Source organism: Leptosomus discolor, chromosome 8 (genome assembly GCF_034619465.1).
Source record: "Leptosomus discolor isolate bLepDis1 chromosome 8, bLepDis1.hap2, whole genome shotgun sequence".
Lineage (NCBI taxonomy): Eukaryota > Metazoa > Chordata > Aves > Leptosomiformes > Leptosomidae > Leptosomus > Leptosomus discolor.
In genome coordinates, this window is record NC_141398.1 from 42,366,354 (window position 1) to 42,393,098 (window position 26,745).

The following is a 26,745-nucleotide window of genomic DNA, read 5'->3' on the forward strand; positions in this document are numbered from 1 at the left end:
CTTGTCAGGTTGATAGAGCCTGCATAAGAACTAGGTGAGCCTCTCTCTGAGTTAGTCATATCCAAATGGAGATCTGAAGTTGTTTTAAGATGTACTAATTTCCATTTATTTAACTGAACACGATGAAGTAGGGGTGGATTTCTTTAAGGGAATTTAGAAACTGACAACAGAGGAGAATAAAACCTCGACAGGTCAAGTCATGTAAAAGCTTCTGCCTTCTTCTCAAAGAATAATGGTTATTCTTTTAGTAGTCTGGCAGAGTAGACTATCACTGTGAAGCTTCCTGGTCTTTCTTTACAATTGTCTAACTGCACCTAATTGTTCAGTTTTCACCTATCCTCACTAATCCATCTTTCTTACTGTTACTTTCATACATGTTTTGTCTGTAATTCTCTCTAAATTCTGGTTTTCATCCCTTCAGTTACTAAAGAAAACACAATGGCTTGCACAGAAGACTTGCACTTGGCACGCTCAAGCAGCGAAACTGTCTCTCTGGCCTAATCCCCTTCCAGAAGGGAATGTGAACATTTGCACACTGTCGTCTGTGTTCTTCTTCTTCCTTTTTTTTTTTTTTTAATAAGACAACATAAACGTTTTGCAGAAGAAAAAAATAAAACCAGTCAGTAGAATATCCACTAGTTTTGCCACCTTGTTTTATCTTGGCAATGACATAAAAGTTAGGTGAAAGTTTGGACATCTGTTTAGTGCTTTCATTCTGTCTCCTGGGCTTGTGTGTTTGTGTGTATAGGTGTATGCACACTTAGGATTTTTAGGTTTTGTTCCATGGACCATCTTCGATGTTTTATGGAACTCAGGTGATCCACATGATGATGAACCTTGTTCTACAGACCTGTGTCTGTACCTGAGTAGGAGAGCTCTGAAAAGTTCAGGGAACTATGGTGATGTTTAGATAAACTGTATAATTGTAATGGTGGCTGCAAATAGAATTACTTGGTTTGAAGAACTGGTAGCATTCAGAAATAAAATGCCTTGTTATTGAAAGATAGTGAAGACTGAGAAGCAATGAAATAATTGAAGAGGAAACATTAACCTACTTGGAATATAACTTGTCTGCCTCAAAAATTGAGATTAATTAGGAACGGAGGGAAATAAAGTATTCTCTGTTTCAGAGTATATAGCTCTTTCTTTAAGAAATGTGCCTTGCAAAACAATCTTGCATGATGAAAACTAACACCACATAGGTACTGACTGTCCAAGACTTGATAACTAAGAATGTGGAAAACTGTACGCATGTTGCAAGATGGTGCTTGCCCAGGAAACTTCATGCTTCGGAATGTAAACTGTCCGCATGCAAAGCTGGGGCAAGAGTTCCCTAGAGTAGCTTTCTGAGGTCACCTCCACTCTCTTCTAAAACTGATGGAGATGACAAGCCCTTCCCGTACAAGTAAGTCTCTTTGAAGCTGCTGGTATTGCTCATTGGCAGATGGAATATAGTAGACCAATTTTTTATTGTGGTACATATTATATACTGTGCTCCAGTCTGTTCTATTTTGTCAAAGTACATTTGTGATTGTTGAGGAAACAGTCACCTGCCATAGGTTTTGCTCGTGAAATTGGAAACAAAATATGGAAAGAGAGAAAATAAGAGGAAGTCTCTGATGTTGTGATTTAGGACACATCTGAAAAGTAGAGATTGCACCGAACGTGCAGCTGTGGTGAAGGCGATTTCTGGCTATCATTTCATTAGCTGTATTTAACTTAGTAATGTAGTACTCTTCTTGAATCAGCACACATCTCTGCAGCACCCAGTTCTACATATTGGTGAAGTTAAAATAAGATGTCATTGTAAAGAAATTGAATATAAACTTACATTCCTTTGCTTCTAGTTGAAAGTGTAGAGTGTTTGGTGGGGTTTAATGTGACACTTCATTAGATCAGTAGAATCATGCAGTTTGAAAGTTCACTTTTATTTTTGCTTTGTCCGCAGTAATTCAAAATATGTATATGCTTTCAGGATAATGGAGCTAGTGCTGAGACTGTGGTAAAAAGCCAGCTGTATTTCTCTATCATCTGCGCTTTTTCCATCGAGAGTAAAACGTGCCCTAGCAATTGCAAAAACAGTGCTCTATTTCCAGTCAGTAGTTGTACTGATTTTTCTATTGCAGTTTGCTTTATCTGGGCTTCCTGGGTGCAGGAAGATGTATAAAGCAAGCACACCAAGGAGTCAAATTCAGAGGGAAAATCTCATGGGAGGGAATTGTACGATACTTGAAAATGCAAGTGGAGAATGAGCGAGAAGCTGGAAGCTCTTTTTGAGAGAGAGAGACTTTCTGAAGAGACCAACTGTGAAAAATTTACTGGAGGTAAAATGAAGATGCATCTAAAAAATAATGCCCATTAACTTGAAGATCTTTCTTAAGTTACTGGTCTTTGTCAGGCTCAGAGAGATGGTATGAAGTAATCTTTCTTAACTAAAGGTTAACTTATACTGATGATGGTAATGAGAGGGTTGGCATTTTGAAAGAGCAGTACAATTGTCATCTTAGATAACTCATACACTCAATCTCAGATTTTTATCTTGACAACAGGGTAAGAGTTTCTGTAAGCATTACAAGTAAAGGAATGCCCATTATACTTTTTTGAGACAGAGGTAAACTGCATCTGTAAGGTAAGGTTCCTGATAACAGAACAAGGAAAACTAAGACAGCAAAGAATTGGTTGTAAAATCACTTAGTGAGGTAAAAAAAAACCCCAAACATATTTGATTTTTCAAACATTCAGTTACCACAGCTAGTATATAGGAAATGAGAAAACAAAACAAAATTACTCATGACCTTGCTGTGTTTGGTAAGTTGTAATGATGAGAAGATTCTGCACAGAGCAAAGTCTTGAAGAATAAGGTAGATGGTATTTCTGTTGATGTTGTCGTTGTTTGCACCTGTGTCCAATTTAATGAGTAAAATCTGTATGACAGATAACTCCATTTCCTTGCCAAAAGTCATGAATGTACTTCAACCACATTAGAATAGAATGGAACTGCAGCACAGCTTACATGCTGTGATACTGCTACAGAATTGATGTTGTGTACTCCTTCTGCCAATATAGGCATAACAAATACAGAAAGAAAGTAGTTTTTTCAGATTTTTATTTATCTTTGCTGAAGCTGATAATTTTTTTTTTTTTGGTGCTGTGTTGCTAAGCTTACTGATATTTTTCTAGTCATGCAAAAAATAATACATTGTACAGCGATGTGAACATCTCTTACATGTAGGTGGGGTCAGCAAATAAGCTGAGCCCACTTGTGCAAGGCAGCTGCTAATTAATATTTTGGTGTTAGTTGTCAGAGCTGAGAAAAACAAAAGGCATGTAAACACAGCAGACTGCTATCTACAAATATTTTTGATTGGGTGTTTGCTTCCAGAAGCTTAAAAAGACCTCTATTGTTTGTGAATATTGTTTTTCCAACAGTTTTGTTCAAAGCACCTATGAGCAATTTCCAGCAAATTTGGCTTCTTTCCATGCACTCCTTCCACTCGGTAAGAATAGTACTGAACTTTCTCATAATTTTTTTGTTTATAGCAATTACTTCTGTAACAGTGCGGTATATGCTGATCACTGTGTATAAGAGAGGAGTCTTCTCTTTGCCTCTTAGGTTCATTTTGTAAGTTGATTCACATTTCAAAATGTAGAGATACTTTCACTTCAATTATATTAAAATAATTTAGTGTAGCCTTGTTGGATGGATTACCTTAATCATTGAAAATATGCACCCAAAAATCCAGCTGTTTAATCGTAGACTCAAAGGATCGGTCAGGTTGGAAAAGGCCTTTAAGATCATGAAGTCCAACCTTTAGCCTAACACTGACAAGTCCACCACTAAACCATGTCACTAAGTGCCATATCTGCATGTCTCTTAAATATCTCTGGGGATGGTGACTCCACTACTTCCCTGGGCAGCCTGTTCCAATGCTCGACAACTCTATTGGTGAAGAAATTTTTCCTGATTTCCAATCTAAACCTTGCCTGGCACAACTTGAGGCTGTTTCATCTCTACCGACACCCACCTCACTACAGCCTCCTTTCAGGTAGCTGTGGAGAGCAATAAGGTCTCCCCTCAGCCTCCTCTTCTCCAGACTAAACCACCCCAGTTCCCTCAGCTGCTCCTCACAGCACTTGTTCTCCAGACCCTTCACCAGCTTCATTGCCCTTCTCTGGACACACTCCAGCACCGCAGTGTCTTTCTTGTAGTGAGGGGCCCAAAACCGCACACAGCATTCCAGGTGCGGCCTCACCAGTGCTGAGCACAGGGGCACGATCACCTCCCTCCTCCTGCTGGTCACGCTATTGCTGACACAGGCCAGGATGCCATTGGCCTTCTTGGCCACCTGGGCACAGGGCTGGCTCATGTTCAGCCGGCCGTCGACCAGCACCCCCAGGTCCTTTTCCACCAGGCAGCTTTCCAGCCACTCATCCCCAAGCCTGTAGTGCTGCACGGGGTTGTTGTGACCCAAGTGCAGGACTCAGCACTTGCCCTTGTTAAACCTCGTACAGTTGACCTTGGCCCATCGATCCAGCCTGTCCAGATCCCTCTGCAGAGCCTCCCTGCTCTCGAGCAGATCAACACTCCTGCCCAACTTGGTGACATCTGCAAACTTACTGAGGGTGCACTTGATCCCCTCATCCAGATCATTGATAAAGATGTTAAGCAGAACTGGGTCTAACACTGAGCCCTGGAGAACACCGCTTGTGACCGGCTGCCAGCTGAATTGAACTCCGTTCAGCACCACTCTCTGGGCTCGGCCGTCCAGCCAGTTTTTTACCCAGTGGAGAGTGTGCCCGTCCAAGCTATGAGCAGCCAGTTTTTCCGGGAGAATGCTGTGGGAAATGGTGTCAAAGGCTTTACTAAAGTCCAGGTAGACAGCATCCACAGCCTTTCCCTTGTCCACCAAGCAAGTCACCTTGTCATGGAAGGAGATCAGGTTAGTCAAGCAGGAACTGCCTTTCATAAGTCCATGCTGACTGGGCCTGATCATCTGGTTGTCCAGATCTCTTAATCTCTTGCTTTTTATGTGTTCAGTGTACAGTACTTCTTTAACTTCCAGTATCTTCTTTTGAGATAATAAATTTTTTCTTTCAGTTTCTTTAGTGGTTACTTTTTTTTGCAAATAGAAAAAAAAAAGTATTCCTTGGATTGATCCTTTCTTAAGGAGATACTCTTGGAAATCTCTGTAGTTTGTATTGGCTGAAAGAGCACGGAGTGAAGACATACAGGCAAAAGAAAGAAATTTTTGTTTGTCAAGTGGAATGAGAGCCACAGGTCCGAGAACTGAATACTGGAATCGGTTTAACCTTTATTTTTTTTTTCTTTTTCCTCTAGAGCTCATTTTGTACTATAGTGCCCTTACTTCTTCTTTTTTTAAAGTTACTACTGGTTAAAAAAAGCTGTACTGATCTTCCATGTTATCTTTTTTTTTTTTTTTTTACATTGTTCATTGCATATATGAATGCTTTGCTTTCATATGTTAGGTTTTAACTCAGAAGCATAAGAGGAGTCTGAAGAATGCACAGTCTAAATGTTCAAAATACAGCACACGGGTAAAGGCATCATGAAGTGGGCATGTTTGATGTCTAGGATTAGTGGGCATAGTAAAAAACAACAAACAAAAACAAAAAAGGAGGGGCTTTGGTTGATCTTTACCTGTCTTGTAACAGCAGAATTTAGTCTTTGAATTGTTCAGTCTTACTCAATCTACCCCATCTGTTTGGTCATGCTGCTCAAAAGTTGCTCTTAGCATTAGTAATGATTTCTAAGTGCACGAGAACTGTCTTGTCACTTGTCACTGGTGTATATAAAAAAATAAAGGGGGATATTAGAGAATAAAGGCGCAAGTAGTATTGTAGCTGTAACCCTACTTGTAAGGTTTACTGTGAGGTGACATTTTATTCTATTTTAATGAAAACAGAGGAGTAGAAATAGAAAAAAACTCTACCTTGAGAGCAACACCTCTGGTATTGATAAAGTAGCATAACTTTAGATATTAAAAAAACCCCAGATTTAATTGACTAAACAAGTTTATTCCCTGTGGTTTTTGTTAAGGTTACAAAGTTTCCTCGGGGTGTCTGTCTTTCTGCTCTTAGCAAAACCTTCTTCTTTTTTTCTCTGCAGGTCATGGCAACCATAAAGAAAACAGTCCTTTCCTGAACAGTTCAGAAGCTGGCAAGGGAGGTGATTACTATGACAGAAATCTCGCCTTGTTTGAGGTAATTTCAAACTGTTTTTCATATGTCTAATGTGATTTCCAGGATGGAGGGATTAAGCACGTTGTATGAAGTGGAAGGCAGAGCATTGAAAAGTTGCAGGCAGTGGGTCGGTACCTAACTATTGCTACAGGACAGATCTAAAAGCATTGGTGTGTTTAGGGGTATGTCCACGAAGTAGCAAAATGCAATGGTATATTGTAATAATTTAAATAGCAAAGCCGTGGCACTGTGGGCTAATCAGCGTGGAAAATGAGAGTGAACTGATTTACTATGTTAAGAAGGACCATGTTATTCTGTAGGAGAGTGCCTAAATTCAGTTGCTCAAATTAGCCTGGGTACCCCGTGTCACAACTGCGGTATATCAGTAGTGTGGATTTCTCCCCGCCATGCTTTTTTGTGGGTGTATGTCTGTTGTCTGAGGTACCAGTAGGCAGAGATAGCCTGTGTGATGGTAAAGCTCGGATATTATGACCACTGGGGACTGTGAGGCAGAGGGGTATGACTGTTTCGTGTGGAAGTAAGGAGGACCAGAGTCTCATGTGGGAGACTGGTTGGAGCCACAGCAGATCCAGCAGAATCCTCCTCCACATCCTCACCGCACTGGCACTGCATTAAATGCAAACATATTATGGTTCGCTAAGACTGAGTTTCTGAAATACGTTTTCAGAAGCTCAGGTGCTGGGGAGTGGTGCACAGAGTCTGCAAAGACTGCAGCTGCTCTCCAGCTGGGCTTCTGAGTTACAGCTTCACAGCAATGCTGGCAACATGCGCTCTGTTTCCCGTTCTGGGAACGCGGTGTGGGGCAGCCTGAGCTGGCTCTACACCCTGACAGGTTGGCACCTGCAGAGCTCAGCTGTGTGGCACAGAGCCTGGACAAGTGTAACTAACCTGCTGCTGGATAGGAACTCACCATGGAAGTACTACAACCATGTTTACAGGCAGTGTGCTTGAGCTAAAAGACTTCAAAGTGTGCTCCCAGCTCTGGTGACTCCTTACTCCAAGGCACGGTGAATTTGTGATCAGGATAAACTCACTTGTAGGTCGTGAAGAGCTGGAACTTGTGGCATGGCTGCTGCTAGTCACACGCTTGCCTTTTTCATCAGCAGTAAACAGTACCACACCGGGTCTGCAGGCTTTCTGTGGTACTGAAGAGAGGGAGGAGCATCCCAAAGTCTATGCTGCTCAACTGAACAGGAAGTTCAGCCTCAGCCTCTTTCTGGAAGGAATTATAAGCAGGTCTTTAAAGCTGTGAACTGCAGATCAGAGAAGGGAGTAAGGAAAGGGGTGCTTGGCCCATGGCATCTGTTTAGCCATTTGGAGTCAGTTTCTGCATCAGGTACAAAGCACATAATGCTACCGATGCTGCCAGAAACTGTTTGTGATAATGCATGAAGATGTGATAAAACTCCAGACAGTGAAATCTATCTTAATTGTTTTTTATTTCCTGTGTAGAAAGTTCTTTCTCTTTACTTGCTGTGCAATTAAACATACAAGACATTTTAATTTCAAAGAGAAAGAGGAAGGGAATGATTTTGTTCTGATTTTTTTCTTTTTTCTTTTTTCCTCTCGAACTTACTTTCAGGAACAGAAGTTGGATGGGATGAATGTAAACGTGTGAGGCCTCTGTACAGGTGGCTTTTGTGGTCTTTTGGGGTTTTTATCTAGATCCACATGAATTAGATCTCATAGTTTGAAAAATGTAATGAAATTATCAGAGTGCATGCGTGCCTACAGTGACCGGAGTTTAATCACTAAATCTCTGATTTGTTTGGCAACTCAACCTTTTTAAAAGTGTAATTGTTGATGTAAGCTGACATTAGAGATATGTGCAAGGTATACATTCATTTTCTTACAGTCCCAAGGCTCAGACTTCTTTATTGCTGTAATTCATGCTTTTCAGCACCTAAGAACAACAATGCATACAGTGCAGACCTGTTGACATACCCTTTTCCCGTCAGAGTTGCCCACCCTTCAGAAAACTAAATCCTCTAATCAGTGGTTCAGGCACAACGAAATACATTGTCATTCTCTGGATGATTTTCCTGGTGTGTTCCCTGGCAGCCACAGGCATACTGAGGAAGGCATGACTCCAACCACTTTTCATAAATGCTGTGAGTTGCAGAAGTTGACTAATTGCCTTCTTCCCCAGGAAGAACTTGATATTCGACCAAAAGTGTCATCTCTGCTTGGCAAGTTGGTCAACTACACGAACCTTACCCAAGGTGTTAAGGAACATGAAGAAGCAGAAAGTACTGATGGCTCGAAGAAGAAAGTATCAAAAGTAAGTAAAGATTCTCTCCATGGCCAGCTGATGAACGGGATGATTTCTCATGTGAATTTTGGGGATCTGGACTCCATTCTGCTTTATCTTAACCTCTGACAGGAGCCATGACAGCGTTGTAAAGAAGTAACATAGAACTCTGTAGGTAACCAGACATTACCAAAGAACTGGGGCAGATGTAGTGGTTAAGCACTGTGCACTACAGTGCAGTTACATACATCTGGCATGGATTTAGATAAGTGGGATAGACTTTTAGTGGTGAATCAAATAAATAACAAACCTCCGGCTTTTTCCTAGTGCTGTTTTAGCTGCCCAGCAGTAACTGACAGAGCTCTACAAGCCTGTTAGGTATGACACAAGACTTGCAGGAGACAGCACCCTTCTAGAGTGGTGGGTGGAGGTCAGATTGGATACCCTGGGGCAGCTCAAGTGTCATTCTGGGGTTAGGCACTTAGGCAACTGAATCGTGCCCCAAAGGATCTGCATTTAGATGGTTAGCCTGTTTGGGCTGGCCTTGTAATAACTAGGTTGAAGATGGGGTTTGATTGTTGGTAGTTAGATTTCTATCAGGAGGGCTGTGTTCTAACTGCTGCTCTTAGTGCTCTGGCAGTCAGGCAAGTGTTTCAGTTAGTGCTAAACCCTCAAGTGGTATGGTTGCATTTTATGGCACTTGCAGGCTTGTCAATTTGCTTGCAAATTTTATCAAAAGAATGTTTTCCAGAAAGCTAAGATAACATTTGAATTCTGCGGATTTTGTAGTACTGCCCTGTCAGAGATTGAGCCTGTTCAGAAAGAAACAGAAGTGATAATGTTGGAAGACAGCACATTGTTCCCAAAGAGAATGCACGTTACCCCTTGCTGAACACCAGATTCCAGCTCACTCACACTCCAGTTCCTTACTCTACAGGGTTTTACACTGGGGTTAACGAAGTTGTTTAGTTGACACGAAGCTTAAAACTCGGTTTTATCTGAGACCACATGCACTAAAGTGCTGTAATATTGTCGTTAATATGACATCATTACAAGACTGAGTGAAGGTCGTTGGTGCAGTAACTGCATTCTGATACTATAAACTTACATTAAAAAAGTAATTTAAACATTTTAACTGTGAATTTCTTGTGTGGGGTACTTGGTGTTAGACTGATTACTGAATCTGTCCAAAGTTTTACATTCGAATGACTAATATGAAATGTCAGCTGCCGCTCTGTTTCAGCATGCTTTTGGTGGGAATAATGCTGTTAATACGGTGTTGCTGCATAATCTAAAGTAATATTCAGCCTCTTCCTATCAAAAACAGATTGATTGTTACCCTAACAAAGATAGAATGGAGGGGGGTGCAATAGGTACAGTCCTTACTATTGTGAGAAAGTTCTGATCACTTTTGCTGTTTATTTCCTTATTAATTGCCTGACCAGAATACCAGGGTAAGATGCAGTTTAATCTGAAAGCTAGTCACTTAATTCCCTGTTGGAAGAAGAATGGGGATGGGTCTGTAGTGTAAAGTTGGTTAAAGCGAATGCAGTATAGCTTCATAAAGTAAAAATGGGGAAAATAATGGGAAACTGAGAAGTTGTTTTAAATCCCTGAGTAGAGTAATTTGTAAGCTCTGGTGTTAATATTTCTACCTCTAGGTAGGATTTATGTAAACACTTGTGTATTTTTGAACTGTTTACTGACATAAAAAAAGGACTGTTGTCCTTGTTACAGCTATGCTTCTATGGTAAAATGGAGTTCGGGCTTAATACCTGGGTTGTCCTTAATTGTGCTTTCCCATGTCCCAGAAATGTGTGTTTGCAGACTTCTCAGATGTTTTTTGTAGAATGGGTTGGGTAACCATGCCAAAAGTGACACTATCATCCTGTGTTAATATCTCAGTATTTTCTGTGTAAACACTGCAGTTTCGTTAAGGGAATCTTTGCCTAGCATGTCTGTCTCTGGGACAAATTACATCAGCTGCAATATCATAACTGTAGTTTGAATTTCTTCTCCCTCTTGCCATAAGCAATATGAAATTTTAAACATCTTGTAGAATATAGGAAGGATGAATATTAACTTGGCCAATACTTATAACCATTAAACCCAGGAAATTCAAAAGCAGTAACCGTACAATGCTATGGATTGAAGTGATCCAGAAACTGCAAATGGCATTTTTCTACACATTTGTTTTAATCATCTTTGAAGTATAAATCAATGTGCTGCTGTTACCTTATCCTTCCCATTTGAGCATTAGTACGGAAGCATGAATATTCACCGCAGCACAATAGTAGCTTCTGTTTTTAAGTGCCAGCATTGTTATCTGACTGGTTGCTGAATGCTCTACTGGGTACACTCAGCGGATACGTACCCAGGCAGTGTGACGAAAGGTAAGCTGGCTGTCCTGATGTGTCACTTGTTGGAACTGGCAACTTAAGACAAGAATTGAAGCAAAGAGGGTGAGCAGACTTGAGATCTGGTATTCAAAAACTGAATGAAGAAAGCAGTGCTTTCAGAAAGTGAATATTATAATTCTCTATTTGAGCAGGCAAGACCAGTCTGTCAGTGAATACCTTTTTGTGGCCTAGCACACCGCTGCCCACGAAATCATATCCATTCAAATGAAAAAAAAAAAAAAACCAAACCCAACCCAAAACCAAACCACAGAAAAACCAAACCAACAAAAAACCCAGAGACACACACAAAAAAAGAGACAAGGCAGTTGTATGTGTATGAAGTGGCCAAATCTCTGAGGGGTGGATATCGAAAAAATGCTTAAAGGGCTAGAAAATGGTGTGCTTTAACTTGTGGAGATCTTTCAGAACCTGCTTTCTACAGTGACAAGACCAAAAGAGACCTGAACATTTCCACAAGTTCTAGGAAATACATCACCTGACTATTCCGCTTCTAGTCTCTTGGAATAATAGCTGCAGAGTTTATGGAAGACGCAGATGGACAGGACAATTTCATGCAAAACAGCTTAATATAAACATATTACCCAGCATTCCCTTTAAATATTTTTGATAGTAACATTCTGTGTTAGATACACATCAAATAAAATTGACCCTACTCCATGTAACAGGGTAGAAATTGGGTTACTTTTTATCTTTTCTAAATACAGTCTTGTATTAAAGCACCTAATAGTTGCAGTGCTGTAAAAATATTCCCCTCTAATGATGGAAGAAAGTAGATTAACTATTTTAGTTCATGTGTCTTTAATGAGGCCGTTCACTTCTGCGCTGCTCTCTGTCCTCATGCAACAAGGATGCCACCGCAAGAGCTGTCATTACTGATCAATGTCCCTGAGCCCTGCAGCCAAGTGCTTTGATAACCCATTACGCTGGCACAATGGAAATAGTGTCCTTCAGACTCAGATCGATATTTGTATCAATTATGTGTCTGCAGCTGATTAGAGTGAAGAGAAACATGATCTGCATCACTGAAATGGAGACTGTTTTCGAGATTTTTCTGTCCCTTCTTGGTTGATCTAAACCAGAGTGCTTCAGAATGTCTTTATGGTTTATTTCTTTTATGCAGCATGGGGCGTCTAAATTTTTCATTTGGTAGCTGTTAAGACTGAACATAATACCCTCCTTATTTCAGATTGCATTCTGTTGAGGCTTCTGCACTGGTTTAGAATCACTTACTGATTATATGATGCCATGAAAACCAGTCAAGTTACTGCAGGTTACTGGTGTTTAAATATTGCTGTGAACAAGCTGGTTCAAGTAGTATTTATGGATCATTTGTTCATACCAGTATTTTTTATTACACAGGGAAAGAAAAACCAGAGTAAACTCTTGCGCCTGAGGTACACTTAGTAATAAATATTGTGGCTTGGGTTTTGTCTGTGGGCAGACACTTACCCATTTCCTAGGCTGCTCTGCTCTGCAGTAGTCTCACAACTGTACAACTAATGCACAATTTCTCTTCCTCTGTGGCTGAAGTTAGCTTGTAACTTGATATGCATAAGAGGCCACCTAAGAGTGAGGGCAGAAGGTGATGAAGAGTAGAGCAAGCTGCAGGGACCATTGCAGGTAGAAGATAGGAAAGATCTGAGCTAAGGTGAATTCTTATGCAAAGGAAGCAAGTGAAACTGCTGAAAACTCACCTGCTCTGATAGTGCTTGGAAAACTGTCACATACAATATATAATAACTGTTCTGCACTTGCTTCTCCTGTGTGGGAGCAATAGGTTGACCTTCTTTCCTTTCCCCAAATGCCAGTTTTGACAAACTCTTAGAATCTCCTTTACCTCTGAGGTACCCACACATCTGATAAAGTCACTTGATACTGGCTGCTGAGTTCAGAGATGTTGTGAGGGAGGTGACTGACATGAATGGTCAGATAGATGGTAAAATCATGTGGAGTGACTCTTTGAGAGAGGCAAAAAGTACGTTAATGTGATGACAGGAAACCCTTATGTAGGGCAAAATCTGCCCGGTGTCTAGCAACATTGTTTAGTCCTTTCTCAGTTAGCGTTTATGCAGTTGAAAACACAGTGTAAGTCAGATGAAGGTGTTTGAATCAGAAGTATCTAAACCTTCCCTTCTTGAGGAAACAGGTACACTATAAAGAATATCCTGAGAAGATGCTCCTCCACTGTACCAGCTCATTTAAAAATCCTTACCTTGCTCTGATCAGGATACTTATGTACGAGTGTCATGTCTGTTAGCATCGGAAGACCTTATGCATAATCTTGACAAAACTGATCAGGTTACTTCTATAGGATGGTAGTTTTTGTACAAATGGCAGGTGATGCTTTAGGGATTTTTTTGTACAGTGGCATTGGAACAGCTGAGTAACAGCTCTCTGGCCCCACACTGGTAGGCCTCATAGGGCAAGTCCGTTGTAAACCATCAGCACATGGTTCTATTGCCCACTTTACTTCAGGAGGTTCACCCGAGTTGAAGTTTATATGGCGAAAATCTGGTTGATCTGATTGAGCCTTAGTCACATAAGGAATTCAAAGCTGACTTCAAACCATTCGGTCAGCAATGCCTGTTGCTTCTAACGAAGAACGGTTCTGATCGTGTTCTTAGGCACAGTTTCCTTTCATCGCTGGCAGGGCAGATTCCTGGGACAGATGAGGAGATTTGAATTGTAGCATGTAATTGCAAGTTGAAGCAGTAAATTCCTAGGTTGCTTATTTTGACCTGGTGATCTTAGAACCATTTGCTTTGTGTAATAAAATACACTTACTCTTACCTTAGACAACTAAATTTTTCCGTAGTGAAGACAGGCAAGAACAAAGTTTTTGACAGCCATTTTTTTCTTTTAAGAGTAACGTGCTTGTCTTAAGTACTGTTACTTTTGATTCATGACTAATTTGTCTATAAGGGTACGTGAGACCTATTTATTTTTGCATTTAGTTAATGCTATGTGGAGTCAAATTTGAGCAAGTGTTGTCATCTCCCTTTAATATCCTTCGCGTTTAGATGACTGTTCTTGTGTTTCTTTAAATGCTGTCTATCTGTAGGATGTTTTGGAGTTTAGGTTTGTTTATAGAAAGAAGTATGAAAAGGGGTGAGCCTTTACAAAGTTATACTCTCTGCTCCCCCTATGTTTCAGCATTCTGTATAATTTTAAATGCAAAATAAAACCTCAGAAAGCAGAAGCAATGAAATGTCTTGGCAGGAAACCACAGAGATTTGAGACTCTGAAATGCCGCTAGTGCCAGGTGTGCCAATGCAGGCACCACTTCGTAGTCCTTGAGATAAAAGCCTTATCAGTGGCATCTTGATATCATCATTTTGGATCTGACTGTCCTCTGACAATAACTGTTTGGGCAGTGGAGAATTCTGCGAGATACTATGTTGGATGCTGGTCATGTGCAGTTCCTGTGAAGTCAAGGAACTCACTTGCATTTTCTCAATCACTGTCAGAAGTAATTCAGAGTCTGATGCTAACATCAAACATAAGAAAGGTTAGAATCATTCATTTTACATGGAAAACATAAAATGGAAGGAAATACACTATGCAAGTCCCCAGATCGCTCCCAAATCTTTTCTAGTTGTAACATCACAAAAGTACTCTTTCCATGAAACGAGTTTGGGGAGTGAGGTGGGATCTACATCACTCGGGGTCTGCAGCACTCAGCAGGTTTCATACTGGAAACTCTGGTTCTACAATAAAACAAATACATGTATGTTCTGTTGTTAGTAATGGGTGTTAAATGCTGAGTATAATTACTTCAAATGTGAGGATGTGATAGGATCAGCATTTTGCTCAGAAATTCGTGGTTTTGGAGTTTGCTTCACATTTTGTAGAAGTCCAGCATACTTGTGTGTGCCTACCTTATGTTTCCTGGGCTTCTACCATTTGAAAAACTGAAGTTGTAGGTTTTTTTTGTTTTCTATGCTTTGAATATTTCCCATTAATGAATGTCAATTAACTTTTTTTTCAGTCACCCAGCATGGGCACCCTGATGGGGGTGTATTTACCATGCATGCAGAATATCTTCGGGGTTATTCTCTTCCTTCGGCTGACTTGGATGGTGGGAATGGCTGGAGTTCTTCAGTCCTTCCTGATTGTTTTACTTTGCTGCTGTTGTGTAAGTATATAGGTAAAATAATGCATGTGAGAGTCTCTCTGTGAGACTATTGAGAAACTTGGAGAGGCTGCATTGTGTTGTAGATGCATTTGTAAAGAAAAGCCAGGTTTATGCTAGACACTTCTGCTATGTTTGTAGTGATGTGATTACTTTTTTTTTTTCTTTGCTACTATTTCTAAACTGGCAAACTGTATCTAGTGTAGATACAGTCTTAAAAATAGTATCTCTTCAGCAAGCAGCTGTTCCCTGTGCCGGTCCCAGGTCATGGCTGCCTGCTTTGTTGGACTAGCATTTGTTGGCATTCCAGCTCTGCAGATGGAGGGACACCTGCGTTCTTTTATCTTGCTTTGTCTGCAGACACCCATTATGTGACCTGATAAAGTCAAATCTCCAGCAAAAGTCCAACAGCTTGATGATTAAATATCTGCTACCCCAGTTTTCTTTCAGATGATGAACTGTCAAGGCCAAATAACTAGAAATACTGTGTCCTATATGCAGTGACAGCTTTAGTCTATCGAGAAGTAAGTTATGTTTTAACCCAAAAGCTTCCTTTTACTTGTTTTCCCCAGACTATGCTGACAACCATATCAATGAGTGCTATTGCCACAAATGGTGTTGTTCCAGGTAAGTGTAGTTAGCAAACTTTTCATTTAAAAAAAAAAAAAAAACACCTAACAAAAAATGGTATAAGCAGTTAACGTGGTTTATTCCAGAGAAATTTGCTTAAGCCAGGGTACAAAGCCTGAATTCATATCTAGTATTTCTTCTTAGTATCAATTGAGTTAAAGATTAATTTATTTGGTTTTTAGTTACCTCTGTGCTAAGAAGAAGATACTTCAACTGAACCCCCAAAAAAGCAGATTCACAGTGTATAATTTTGTTGTATTCTTGTTGTGAATACTTTACAATTTATAACAATAAATAAATGATAATATTACTCTCATTTTCTTGCTTCACAGCTGGTGGCTCCTATTTTATGATATCCAGGTCTTTAGGCCCTGAGTTTGGTGGAGCTGTAGGGCTGTGCTTTTATTTGGGAACAACATTTGCAGGAGCAATGTATATCCTTGGTGCCATTGAGATTTTGTTGGTGAGTAGTACTGGAGTAGTCCTGCTTTTAAGACAAATACAGTATAGAAAATACCCCAGTATTCTTGTCCTGTATTTATATAGACATTTGCAGGTAGACACCAGAAGGTCTCTGGTTTCTCAGTGTCCAATTCTGTATGACTAGTGCTTCCCTTTGGAAGCTACACACTTTGTGGGTGTCCAGAATGGAAGCTCTTCTGAAAACATAAATGGAAGTATGACTTAATGGAAGACAGATGTTCATCATTGGTAAAGTTGGCTCAGTTGTACTGCTGAAATAGAATGGGCCGTTATCCCTTGACTTTTCTGATAAACTGAAGATTCCTGGTGAAGAACATGTTCTGAGTTGAAAGTGATTTAAATTTCTAGTATATATTTCTTTCTTTTAGTACAAGATCACTACAGTAAAATAGACAGAGTTCTGTTGCTGTGTTCCTTCAGCTTGCTTTCTTCTTGTTTCAGACATATATTGTGCCACAAGCAGCAATTTTTCATCCATCTGGTGCCCACGATGCATCCAGTGCTATGCTAAACAACATGAGGGTGTATGGAACTGTATTCCTCATCCTAATGGCGGTGGTGGTCTTCGTAGGTGTGAAATATGTTAACAAATTTGCTTCCCTCTTCTTGGCCTGTGTAGTGATATCCATACTGTCCATTTATGCTGGAGCTATCAAGTCCATCTTTGATCCACCTGAATTTCCGTGAGTACTATTTCTGGATTGGGTATAGCTTTGCCTACAGGTCTGGAAGGTGGGGTTCAATGGAAGTTACTTAAAACTTGTGCTTAATACATTGTCACGGCTACCTTTTTAGTGAATTACTTCAGATTTTTTTAGGTGTATATAGTGACAGCAATAGTCTTCCGCATGCAGAGCTCATGGAATAAAGTTCCTTAGGCTAAAATGAATGCGTTGTTACATTCTTTAACTGTTTCAGCACAGTGAAGTCTCGTGGTGAGTATACAGATTGATGGAGGCTGACAGTTCTCTGCTTCCCACAAAGAATGTGGTATCTTAGCCTACGGCTGTTGAGTTAAATTTTAGAAGAATTTTGCTAGGTTATTTATGGCAGTTAGTAGGAAGCAGTTTGGCAGGTCCCTTTTCCCAAGGCCAGTCAGACATGATGTGCTGCCTTCGTGGCTGGAAACTGTGGTGGTGTGATGCAGCTGCTTGCTGAGAAATAGGGCATCTCTTAGGAATGTGGGAGGTGTGATGGTGGGGCCATGCTGAGGCTCCAGTGAACCTTCCCTCTGGTCTGAAAGCAGCTTAGCCTGCCATGTGAGTAGCTCTGCTCTGAACCCAACACATGTTCCTTGGCATGTTGGCAATTGAACATGTAATACAGTTTCATAAACTTGGAGCTGGAGCAGCAATAATGTGGATATGTGTGTTTTACCAGACATGCAAACAGTATTTCCTGATACTGCTGACAAGAGATGAAAGGAATGGAAATAGAGGAGTTGAATCTGTGTAATTATTCGCATCTTAAAATGTTGTGACCATAACTAAGTACTTGCAGCCCTCAAGTGCTCCCTTTAGGTATTTGGGGCCCAATGATTATAATGTTTTACAACAGTGGTAGGTTTACAGCAGTAAAAATAAAACAATGTCTCTACCTCCCCTTCATTATCTCTTGGATTGTTCTGGAATGCTCTCCCTATCTTTCTTTTTTGGGCTGTATTCCTTTCTCTTTTGCTGAAGTAACTAGATACTGTATTTATTTTTAATTCTAGAGAGGAAGGCTTCTCTGCAGTTACAGTTCACAGGCCTGCAAACCCTACGAAAATGGCCCTGTCTCTCCGTTTTCCTGGCTTTAGTGATTGATAAGACCTGTGAAACACCTAAACTTGTTAAAATGGAAGAGACAATCTTTTTTTTGTTTTTCCCTGTGTTTTTTTCTGGCACTGGGAAGAGAAGCTGAATCAACTTTTAGTGGCAGCAAGCTGTTCTGTTACTGTGTCTTGTAGAACCATCTTTGGAGAAGTGGATTAAAAAATTTCAGTGCTGGAATAAATTACATTTATGGTTAGGTGAAACACAACAGGCACTGGAGGATTTTAGCAATTATGTGTAGTATCTTTTGACAAGAAGAACCTTTGCTCATTGTGACTGAAATGTATGTTCCTAATTCTGAAGCTAAAATGTCAGGGGTCATTTGACTGCTGCCTTGCAGAAACTGGGATAATGCAATTCCAGGTATCTAGATATTCTAAATATCTAGTAATTTCAATGCTAGCATTCTTCAGATTTCTTCCACTCTGGTAGTTCTGTTTAACTGAAAAAAAAAAAAAACAAACCCAAAAAAACCCCTAATCTTTCCCTTTGATTGTTTAAAGTTAGATGTACCAAATTCGGTAAGTCACACTGATGTAGCTTTTTATACTTCTCCCAAAACTGTTGGAAAATTAGCTTTTTATGTCTGACCCTTAAAGGAAACAGATACACAGTCTGTGTCCTGGTACCATCATCTTTTTGAAGCTGAGAAATGGTGTAGCTGACTAGAGGCACTTGAAGTTTCCATGATATGAAAGAAGAAGTACGGGGAAGGGTGGATTTCTCTTTCCTGGTACTGTATAATAACACTGGGTTTTGTGTTTCCCTTCCAGGATTTGCATGTTGGGCAATAGGACTTTGTCAAGAGATCAGTTTGATGTTTGTGCCAAAACCATAGTTAAGGATAACATTACTGTGGCCTCGAAGCTTTGGGAGCTCTTCTGCCACAGTACAAACTTAACCACTGAGAACTGTGATGAATATTTCCTGATGAACAACGTCTCTGAGATCGCAGGAATTCCAGGAGCTGCTAGTGGCATTTTAAAAGGTATGACAGAGTATTTTTTTGTTTTCCCTTAAAGGGGAGGCATGCTGAGGAATTGAAATTGGTTGAACTGTTCCCTGCTGGTTACGAAAGAGGGACTGAAGAAATGTAATTACAGTGAAGAAAATTATCTTCAATAAAGAAAACCAAGTCTTACAATCTTTAAAAAGAGTAAATGGCACTTTTGTCCTGATACAGTACTTGTCTTCTGTAAAATTGATTAAATTTGCCTTGTACATCTCATAATTATCATACTAACATGAATAAGTTAAAGTTTTTCAGAACTCTGTATAGCTCTGACTTTCCATTTTAGACAGGTTAAGATTGCGTCCTGAAAGGTAAGAGTACTTGTATGAAAATAGTGTACCTCTGTCTCTGCCCGCTCCTGAATATATCATTGAAAAGTGTTTATTATTGAGATGAACTCCAGAGAACAGTTGCTTTGTGCAGGTGCTGAGTGCCTGAGGTTCCCGTTTTCACTGAAACCAGTAGTCTAGTTCCTAAAATGGACTCAGCATTTATCAGTGAAATTTCAAATACCAACCACATAATTCTGTAATTCTTCCACTGTCTAAAGAACAAATCTGTTTATATCTAGAACACTGGTCAATATTGCTGCTTTGGATTTTCTGAGCTACTATGTGTGGGTATGATGGTTCATTAAAAATATTAAATGAATTTCTTGGGGTTAAAATAGGTATGAAATTAAAAGATGTTGCATTTAGTAATATTAAAGAATAAAAAGTGCTTAGACTTCTGTAGGCTATTTGTACATATTTATTGTTTTTGTTACAGATTCCCACGAAAGCATGCAATATAAATTTTCTTTCATGTAACTTGTATATGTCTTAATTTGTGCTGATCACTGAATTGCATGAATTGCATTTGTAATCTTCAGTTGTAGACCCATTGTCATGAGAACAGGTTTGAACTGAAACTTGCTTTTCTTTTCTGTGCTGTGATGATAACACTGAAGACAACTTATGGAGCAATTATTTGGAGAAAGGAGAGATACTGGAGAAAGCACATCACCCGTCTGTTGATGTAGCAGGCCAGAAGAACAACCTTCATCTATATGTGCTTTCAGATATAGCTACTTCGTTCATGGTGCTGGTTGGCATCTTCTTCCCTTCAGTGACCGGTGAGAATACTGGGATGAGGAGGCATCTTGGGTCTTTGAGTGTTCCTCTCTCCCATGATCTTAGGTCCAAAATGTATTTTCAGGTATCATGGCTGGTTCAAACAGATCAGGGGACCTCAAAGATGCGCAGAAATCCATTCCCGTTGGAACAATTCTTGCTATTGTCACCACATCGCTAGTCTGTATCCTTTTAAAATCAGTAGAGCCCTGGCGCATTCTAAGGGACTCAGACGAATGACTGTGTGTCTGACCTGTGGAACTGCTTTCTGGTGACTGAATTATCAGTGGGAGCATGATTGGTCAGGGGGGCTGCAAACAGTCCTTGAGCTGACAGTATTGGAATTATTATCCTGTCATTTTCCATCCTGCTTTTTGTGTTAGGTTTTTGTTTTGTTCTTTTGCATTTCCATTGCTTTTCTTTGCTACACAGTGGTCTGTAGCTTTTCAGGCTGGTGGAATACAGGTATAGATTTGTTTTTCTTAGGATGCAGTGGACTGTTAAGATGAGGGAAGGCTTTAAATGGGAGACATCATAGCTTTCAGTTCCTTTTAGGCTTTCTAGAATGTTTTAGGGCAAGATAAACTGGAGTTAGAAATTAGACTAGAGGTTCCCCAAGTGGTTTTTTGGGGTAGGGGGTGGAGTTCATGTGTAGAGCCAGCTGCTCTGCTCGCTGGTGCCAGTGAATTTATGTATTTGTTTTGAAGTCAGTGAAACATGATCATCTTGCAACAGCTTACAGGACTGCATTTCCCGCCCCCCGCCCTTAATTTTTAACACATTCATCTGATTTAATGCTATTCCATGATTCTTAGACACATCCCCAGCTGGCATGCATGGAAGTGTGACAAACACTGTGCTCAGTAATGAGCTCCATGTAGCTGTGAATGACTCGTCATTTCCCGCCTGTTCGCACTGAGACAGGCACGCTCAATTTCAGAATATGAGGATGTTCCTCCTAGGAGGTTTCTAGGTGATGACTGTGCGTTCAGAGGAACAGCCTTTGTCCTAGGTGAAGTTGCCGGGTTTTGTATGTGGTTAAACTCTTTGGAGTTTAGGACTACAGGAGCTTTGCTTAGGAGAGACTGTCAATCTCTCCTCTCCTGCCAGAGAAGAGATGAAGCCAATGTCTTTCACTTTCGTCTGGCTGTTGATGTCCTAAACTACAGTTTATCAACATAAGAGATTAATAAAATAAAGACAAAAAGCAATTAATATGAGCAAGGACTTCAAAACTTCTTTCTAAGAGCTTTCTGAATACATCCCACCCAAAGGGCCGCTGGCCAAGACGGTGACTCTCCTGGAAGTTCTGCTGTTTTGAACCTATTTTTTGCCAAAACTTTCCAAGCTGTAAATCAGGATCCCAGCTCACTTGGGAGCACAGCCTTTTCCAGATGTTGCTTTGGGAACCGACCCTCTATCAAGAAGTCTGCATTTCCTGTGAACGTAATAAATATTAAAACAGGTCACAGATGTAACCCCCAGCTCTAGTGTTAAATATTTGCAGCTCAAAACTCATTTCGTGGCGGGTGACTATGCCCATGGGTGTTAATGCAGCTGCCAGCAGGGGAGGGCTCACACCAGTGCTCTTAGGAGTGATCAGTGGTTCCCCTTTTATTACTCTTTGTATTTTACAATTGCATTTCAGGGTAGAGTTTAGGATTTAACCATTCATGTAAACTTGAATCACAAGATCAAAAACTTCACCGGAATGTGAAATCCAAAAAGTCTGAAGCATTTGTACTCCCCCCTGCAAAAGTAGTACAGTTTAATAACAAATCCAATGTTCAAAGACTTATTGGTGATGTGAATGCTGTCAAAGATCACAGAACGAGACAGTGCAAGGTAATGGTTTGCTGTGTGTTCAAAACATCTTTAGACACAAGAGAAGGATGGAGAAAAGAAAGATATTTTAATATCGGTTTCTGTTCTATACCAGCAGATTAAATTGACATTTAGGTATAAAATTATTTCCTTTGAAGTTTAAAACAATCTTTTTTTAAAACTGAAACATAGAATAACAACTTTGTCACTTTAACATTAGGAGATATATATGAGTAGTGAGATGTAAATTTACTCGCCAGCTTTACCATGTACTTGGGGAGATGCTGCAGTGTGAGTGCTATAGGACAGAGGCACGTACTGAACTTCCCACAGTACTTTCTATGGTTGGTTTCATCTGCTGTGTCTAAATAATCCTGTTTCCTTAGCACACTCTGTACTCAAGACTTCAGTTGTGTGTTATTATTTGGAGCCTGCATAGAAGGTGTGGTCCTGAGAGATAAGTAAGTTTTATGGCTTTAATGCTCTCTCTTCTTTTTCTTTTTTTTTGCAGGAGGGTGTGTTCTTTCCCATCTCATGTCTGCCCCCACCCCCCCTTTTTTTCTTTTGGCTTTTACTTCTGGATCCCCTTTAAACCATATTTGTATATAAATTGTGAACAGTGGTTTGGGAATCTTCTTGTATTTGGTTTGATATTTTCTGGCATGGCTCCCTCAGACTTGCCATCCCATGTTTTAATTCCACACCACACCCCCCCCTCAACCTATTTTGGCTTGTGTTGACATACCCTTTTCAGTTTCCAGGGGTATTTGTTCAAAGATCAGATCCCTGATAGTAAACTATAGTAAACTATAGATTTCTGCGTTTTCTTTCTCCTTCCTAAAGAAGCAAGACACCAAGACACAAAACAACCAAAATTTCTTTTGTTTTGTTTTTTTCTTCTCTAAATGAACTTTATTTTTTTTCCTTATTCATTATCGTCTTTTTCTTAATTACTGAGTTTGGCAAAATTACTTATTGCAAACTGTTTCCTGGCTTCATTGCCATCTGAGGTACCAGTACTGATTTTTGTAAAAGTACTGGTGATGTCAATAGTGTATGCCAGATAGCTGACGTGATTTCAGTCTATGGTATGTTAGCAAATAGCTTGCAAATTTGGTCTCATCTTTCCTGCGCTTGCTGACCATGGTCCCCTAAGTCAGCAACCAGTATCATGTACATTCCCTGACCGATGCCAAACAAAAATCTCAGAAGACAGGCAGGCAGCGCACGTCTCTGCCTTATCTGTATATGTGGTATTGCTCATAGCAGTATTCATAGGAAGAAGCATTTCCTCATAGCATTTGTGATTATTTTCTTGCATAGAAGCCCCATCAGACATCCGTAACTGGACAAAGTTTGGTATTTGGTAATCTCCACCCTTGGATTATTAGTTATCAAACATTTCTGACTGTAAACCCAGTAACAGTGTTCCCAGTGCTAGAGTGTACGTGTGCTTTTTCTGAAAACTTCCCTCACATTGATGGACTCTTGTCAGTGGACAATCAATGAAGTGCTTGTGAATATAACTGCCTGGGGGGGGGAATCGAAACAAAAAAAAAAAAAACAAGTCTTCTGTAAGGATGTCTGATACCGGATAGTGTTGGATGTTTTAAATGTTAGACTTCCTTTTTTTGTTAAGAACTGCATCTTTCTAGGTGAAAGCAGAAAATAATGTTGTGATAATAATGTAAGAGTTATATAATCAAAGAGTTTTTGAATTGTTGAAATGAGGCTGCAGACAATTCCTATCTGTATGAAAAGTAACTCAGGTTGTTTATTAGTTCCTGTATTTCCTAATCAAGAAAATATATAATATTTAATATTTCATTTACCCCTTAAAACAGACTGAGAAAGCCAAGTGTGAATGTCAAAATACTCCTTTGAATATAAATGTCTGGCTGCTCCTCTCTGCAGGTACGGCGATGCAGTGAACAAGAACCTAGTGGTGGGCACCCTCTCATGGCCCTCACCGTGGGTCATCGTGATAGGATCCTTCTTCTCTACCTGCGGAGCAGGTTTGCAGAGCCTTACCGGAGCCCCCCGGCTGCTGCAAGCAATAGCAAAGGACAACATCATTCCTTTCCTTTGGGTTCGTACAAGTTAAAAAAAAAAAAAACAAACCAAAATCAAATAGCAAAAAACTCCAAGTCAAAAAAGAAAGAAAAAAAGGCATTCTGTACATAGTGACTAGCCAGCTATTTGACTTTATGCTTTTGGAAGTCAGTTTTATTTTCCTTAGTTTGCCCGGCATTGAAGTGAAGGTCAATATTTTGTTCTTTTAATGCTTTGTTTTCTTTCATTAAAAACTAGGAATATTTTTCAAGGAGTTTGAATAGACACACATGGTAATTTTATGAAGAAGTCCAACATCTAATTCAGGGAAGCACAGAAAGCCATTAGAATAATTTGACTCCTTGCTGTAGAGAAAAAAGTATGGAGGAAAAATTACTATTGTTTTTTAAAATGCAATGCCTTTTTTTTTTTTTTTCCATTAAAACCTTGTGAAATACTTGGAAGATATGCTTAATGTTTCTGTTTCTTCAGGTTTTTGGTCATGGAAAGGCAAATGGCGAACCAACATGGGCTCTTCTGTTAACAGCATTAATTGCTGAGCTGGGCATACTTATTGCTTCGCTTGACATGGTGGCTCCAATTCTCTCTATGTAAGAAATGGGCTGGTTGCTGTTTAAGGCAGAGGGGGGAGGAGATGGAAAGTGTGATGCTCTTCTGAGTTTTGCTAATTTGATTTGTCTTTCAGAACCATGTCTTGAACCAGTAAAGCAAATTACTGGAGCCTGAGTTGCACTTTTGTTATTTCTATGCACTCTCTGACTTCAGGCTCTGCATGTAAATCTATTTGTTTCCGCTCTGGAGTATTCTGTGAATAAATATGTGTTTAGTATTGCTGGATTGTTGTTTTCTTTGGAAACATTATTTTTATTACAGAACAAAGATAGTGTTGATACTGTGAATAGATCTAACTTGATCCAGTTAAAAAACTGTTCTAACTACTTTATACTGATAGTTCAGGTTAATAAAAATCAGAGGGGTAGTCACATGTTGACAGGGCAGCCATATTTTGACTGTAAATCATTCACTTGATTATAGTATGTGCCAGAATCTATAAATATGCGTGCTAAAAAAGTTTTTTGCTTTTTTTGCTTCTGCAGGTTTTTCTTGATGTGTTACCTCTTTGTTAACCTAGCATGTGCAGTACAAACACTCCTTAGAACTCCAAACTGGCGGCCCCGATTTAAGTACTATCACTGGTAAGCAGAAGGCCTGCGTGCTCGGTGCCTGGTCTGTAATCCACAGCGTGGGTTTTGGAAGAAGCCTCTGCATGAGGGTGGCGGACACGTTTTGTTTCTCTGGATATCAGTTCTAGACAAGAGAACATTGGTGTTCATAGTGGGCCAGACCCAGCTATTTAATGGCGACAGAGTTTCATTCCAACAACAGGACACTAAAACTGCTAGGGACCGGGGAGATTCACTGGAAGCTGTAGAGCTGTGAAGTTCAGAACCAGCAATTTAAAGAAAAAAGAGCAAGAGAAAAACTGACTTGTTTTTAAGCTCTTCTACCCCACTTCTCACTAATATCTTTGCTTTTTGTTTTAGGGCCCTTTCATTTTTAGGTATGAGTATTTGCCTGGCGCTGATGTTCATTTCATCTTGGTATTACGCTTTGGTAGCTATGCTTATTGCAGGGATGATTTACAAGTACATTGAATACCAAGGGTAAGTGTTAACTGGATAGAAAAGGGTAGGAAGGAGATTGGGTCTGTTTTTTGTGAATTATCTCTAGCCTTCACATTTGGAGAAGGAACTGTCCAGAGATAGGAGTTAGAGAGCTTCCCTTTATTATTTTTTTTTTTTTCATTGTTTTACTGTGTTGATGCTAAACAAAAGCCCCTGAAGTGCTTTGTTGTTGAGCCTCTGAAGGTGTTTGGCGAGACTTGGGAGTCACAGGAGGCAGAAACCCTGGTTGGGTTCTATCCTTCTGTCTGTCACACATAATTACTTCAGGCCCAGAACGCCTGGAGGCAGCCATCTGATTGCAATCTAGCTGGTGCAGAGGTCTGCCTAGAAGAGTCCTTGAAAAGCTCAATCTGCAGATTGGGTTGCCTGAGACTTGTTAATATCTGATGGAGTCGGGCTCTAGTATGGCTGTATGACGTAAAGTTAACAAATTGGGTATTGAAATGCCTGATGTTTTTTTCTGCTTGGGAAGCATTCTCTGTACTGGTCTGTTGATCACTAATTAACCGCAGAATGGTGGTAGTGTGCTATAGATTTGACTGAAACATCTGCATTTCTCTCATGTGATACATGGTAGGTATCACATAAGTACATGTACAAATGATAAATATACCTGCAATGCATGCTATGTATCGCATTCTTAAACTCATTATAAGGTAATGATTTCTCTATAGCATGGCTGTAAGTGTGCAACTAAATGCTCATGAAACTATATGTTGGCTAAATGGTGTGTTCTTCACAGTGCAGAGAAGGAGTGGGGTGATGGTATCCGAGGTCTTTCTCTCAGTGCAGCAAGATACGCCTTGCTCAGGCTGGAGGAGGGCCCTCCACACACAAAGAACTGGAGGTACTCATTTTAGACTAATGGACTGTCATGATTATCTACTTACACTTAAGGAATTAGACTGGACTCCAAACAAGATGCTTTTGGTCTGTGTGATGAACTTAAATGCCCAGAATATTTAAAAAACAAAACCAAAAAACCCTGTGTGGGCCCTGTATGGGCAGAACTTTCATGTCCCTTGGATCTTTAGTTGGGCTCTGAATTGGTGAAATCAAAAGTGGAACTTGAGGAAACTCTGGAGAT

General features: G+C 40.0%; 1 protein-coding gene across 5 annotated transcripts in view; it reads left to right on the forward strand.

Moving 5' to 3' along the window:
* Positions 1-26,745, forward strand: part of SLC12A4 (solute carrier family 12 member 4) — a 54,845-nt gene that overhangs the window by 18,563 nt on the left and 9,537 nt on the right. For 4 of the 5 annotated variants that reach the window (XR_015183738.1, XM_086469552.1, XM_086469551.1 and 1 more), the window contains exons 2-16: positions 6,128-6,222; positions 8,372-8,503; positions 14,882-15,028; positions 15,598-15,652; positions 15,988-16,118; positions 16,580-16,821; positions 18,726-18,940; positions 19,914-20,078; positions 20,162-20,260; positions 22,304-22,361; positions 23,815-23,989; positions 24,445-24,563; positions 25,071-25,169; positions 25,518-25,637; positions 26,401-26,505. Coding sequence is in view for 4 of the 5 variants with exons in the window: in XM_086469552.1 (XP_086325678.1) it covers positions 6,128-6,222; positions 8,372-8,503; positions 14,882-15,028; positions 15,598-15,652; positions 15,988-16,118; positions 16,580-16,821; positions 18,726-18,940; positions 19,914-20,078; positions 20,162-20,260; positions 22,304-22,361; positions 23,815-23,989; positions 24,445-24,563; positions 25,071-25,169; positions 25,518-25,637; positions 26,401-26,505 (1,957 nt within the window). In the remaining variant the exon portion in view is untranslated. Of the gene's footprint in view, positions 1-1,261; positions 1,265-6,127; positions 6,223-8,371; positions 8,504-14,881; positions 15,029-15,597; positions 15,653-15,987; positions 16,119-16,579; positions 16,822-18,725; positions 18,941-19,913; positions 20,079-20,161; positions 20,261-22,303; positions 22,362-23,814; positions 23,990-24,444; positions 24,564-25,070; positions 25,170-25,517; positions 25,638-26,400; positions 26,506-26,745 lie in introns of all 5 variants that reach the window. The other variant, XM_086469554.1, reaches the window with a different exon arrangement.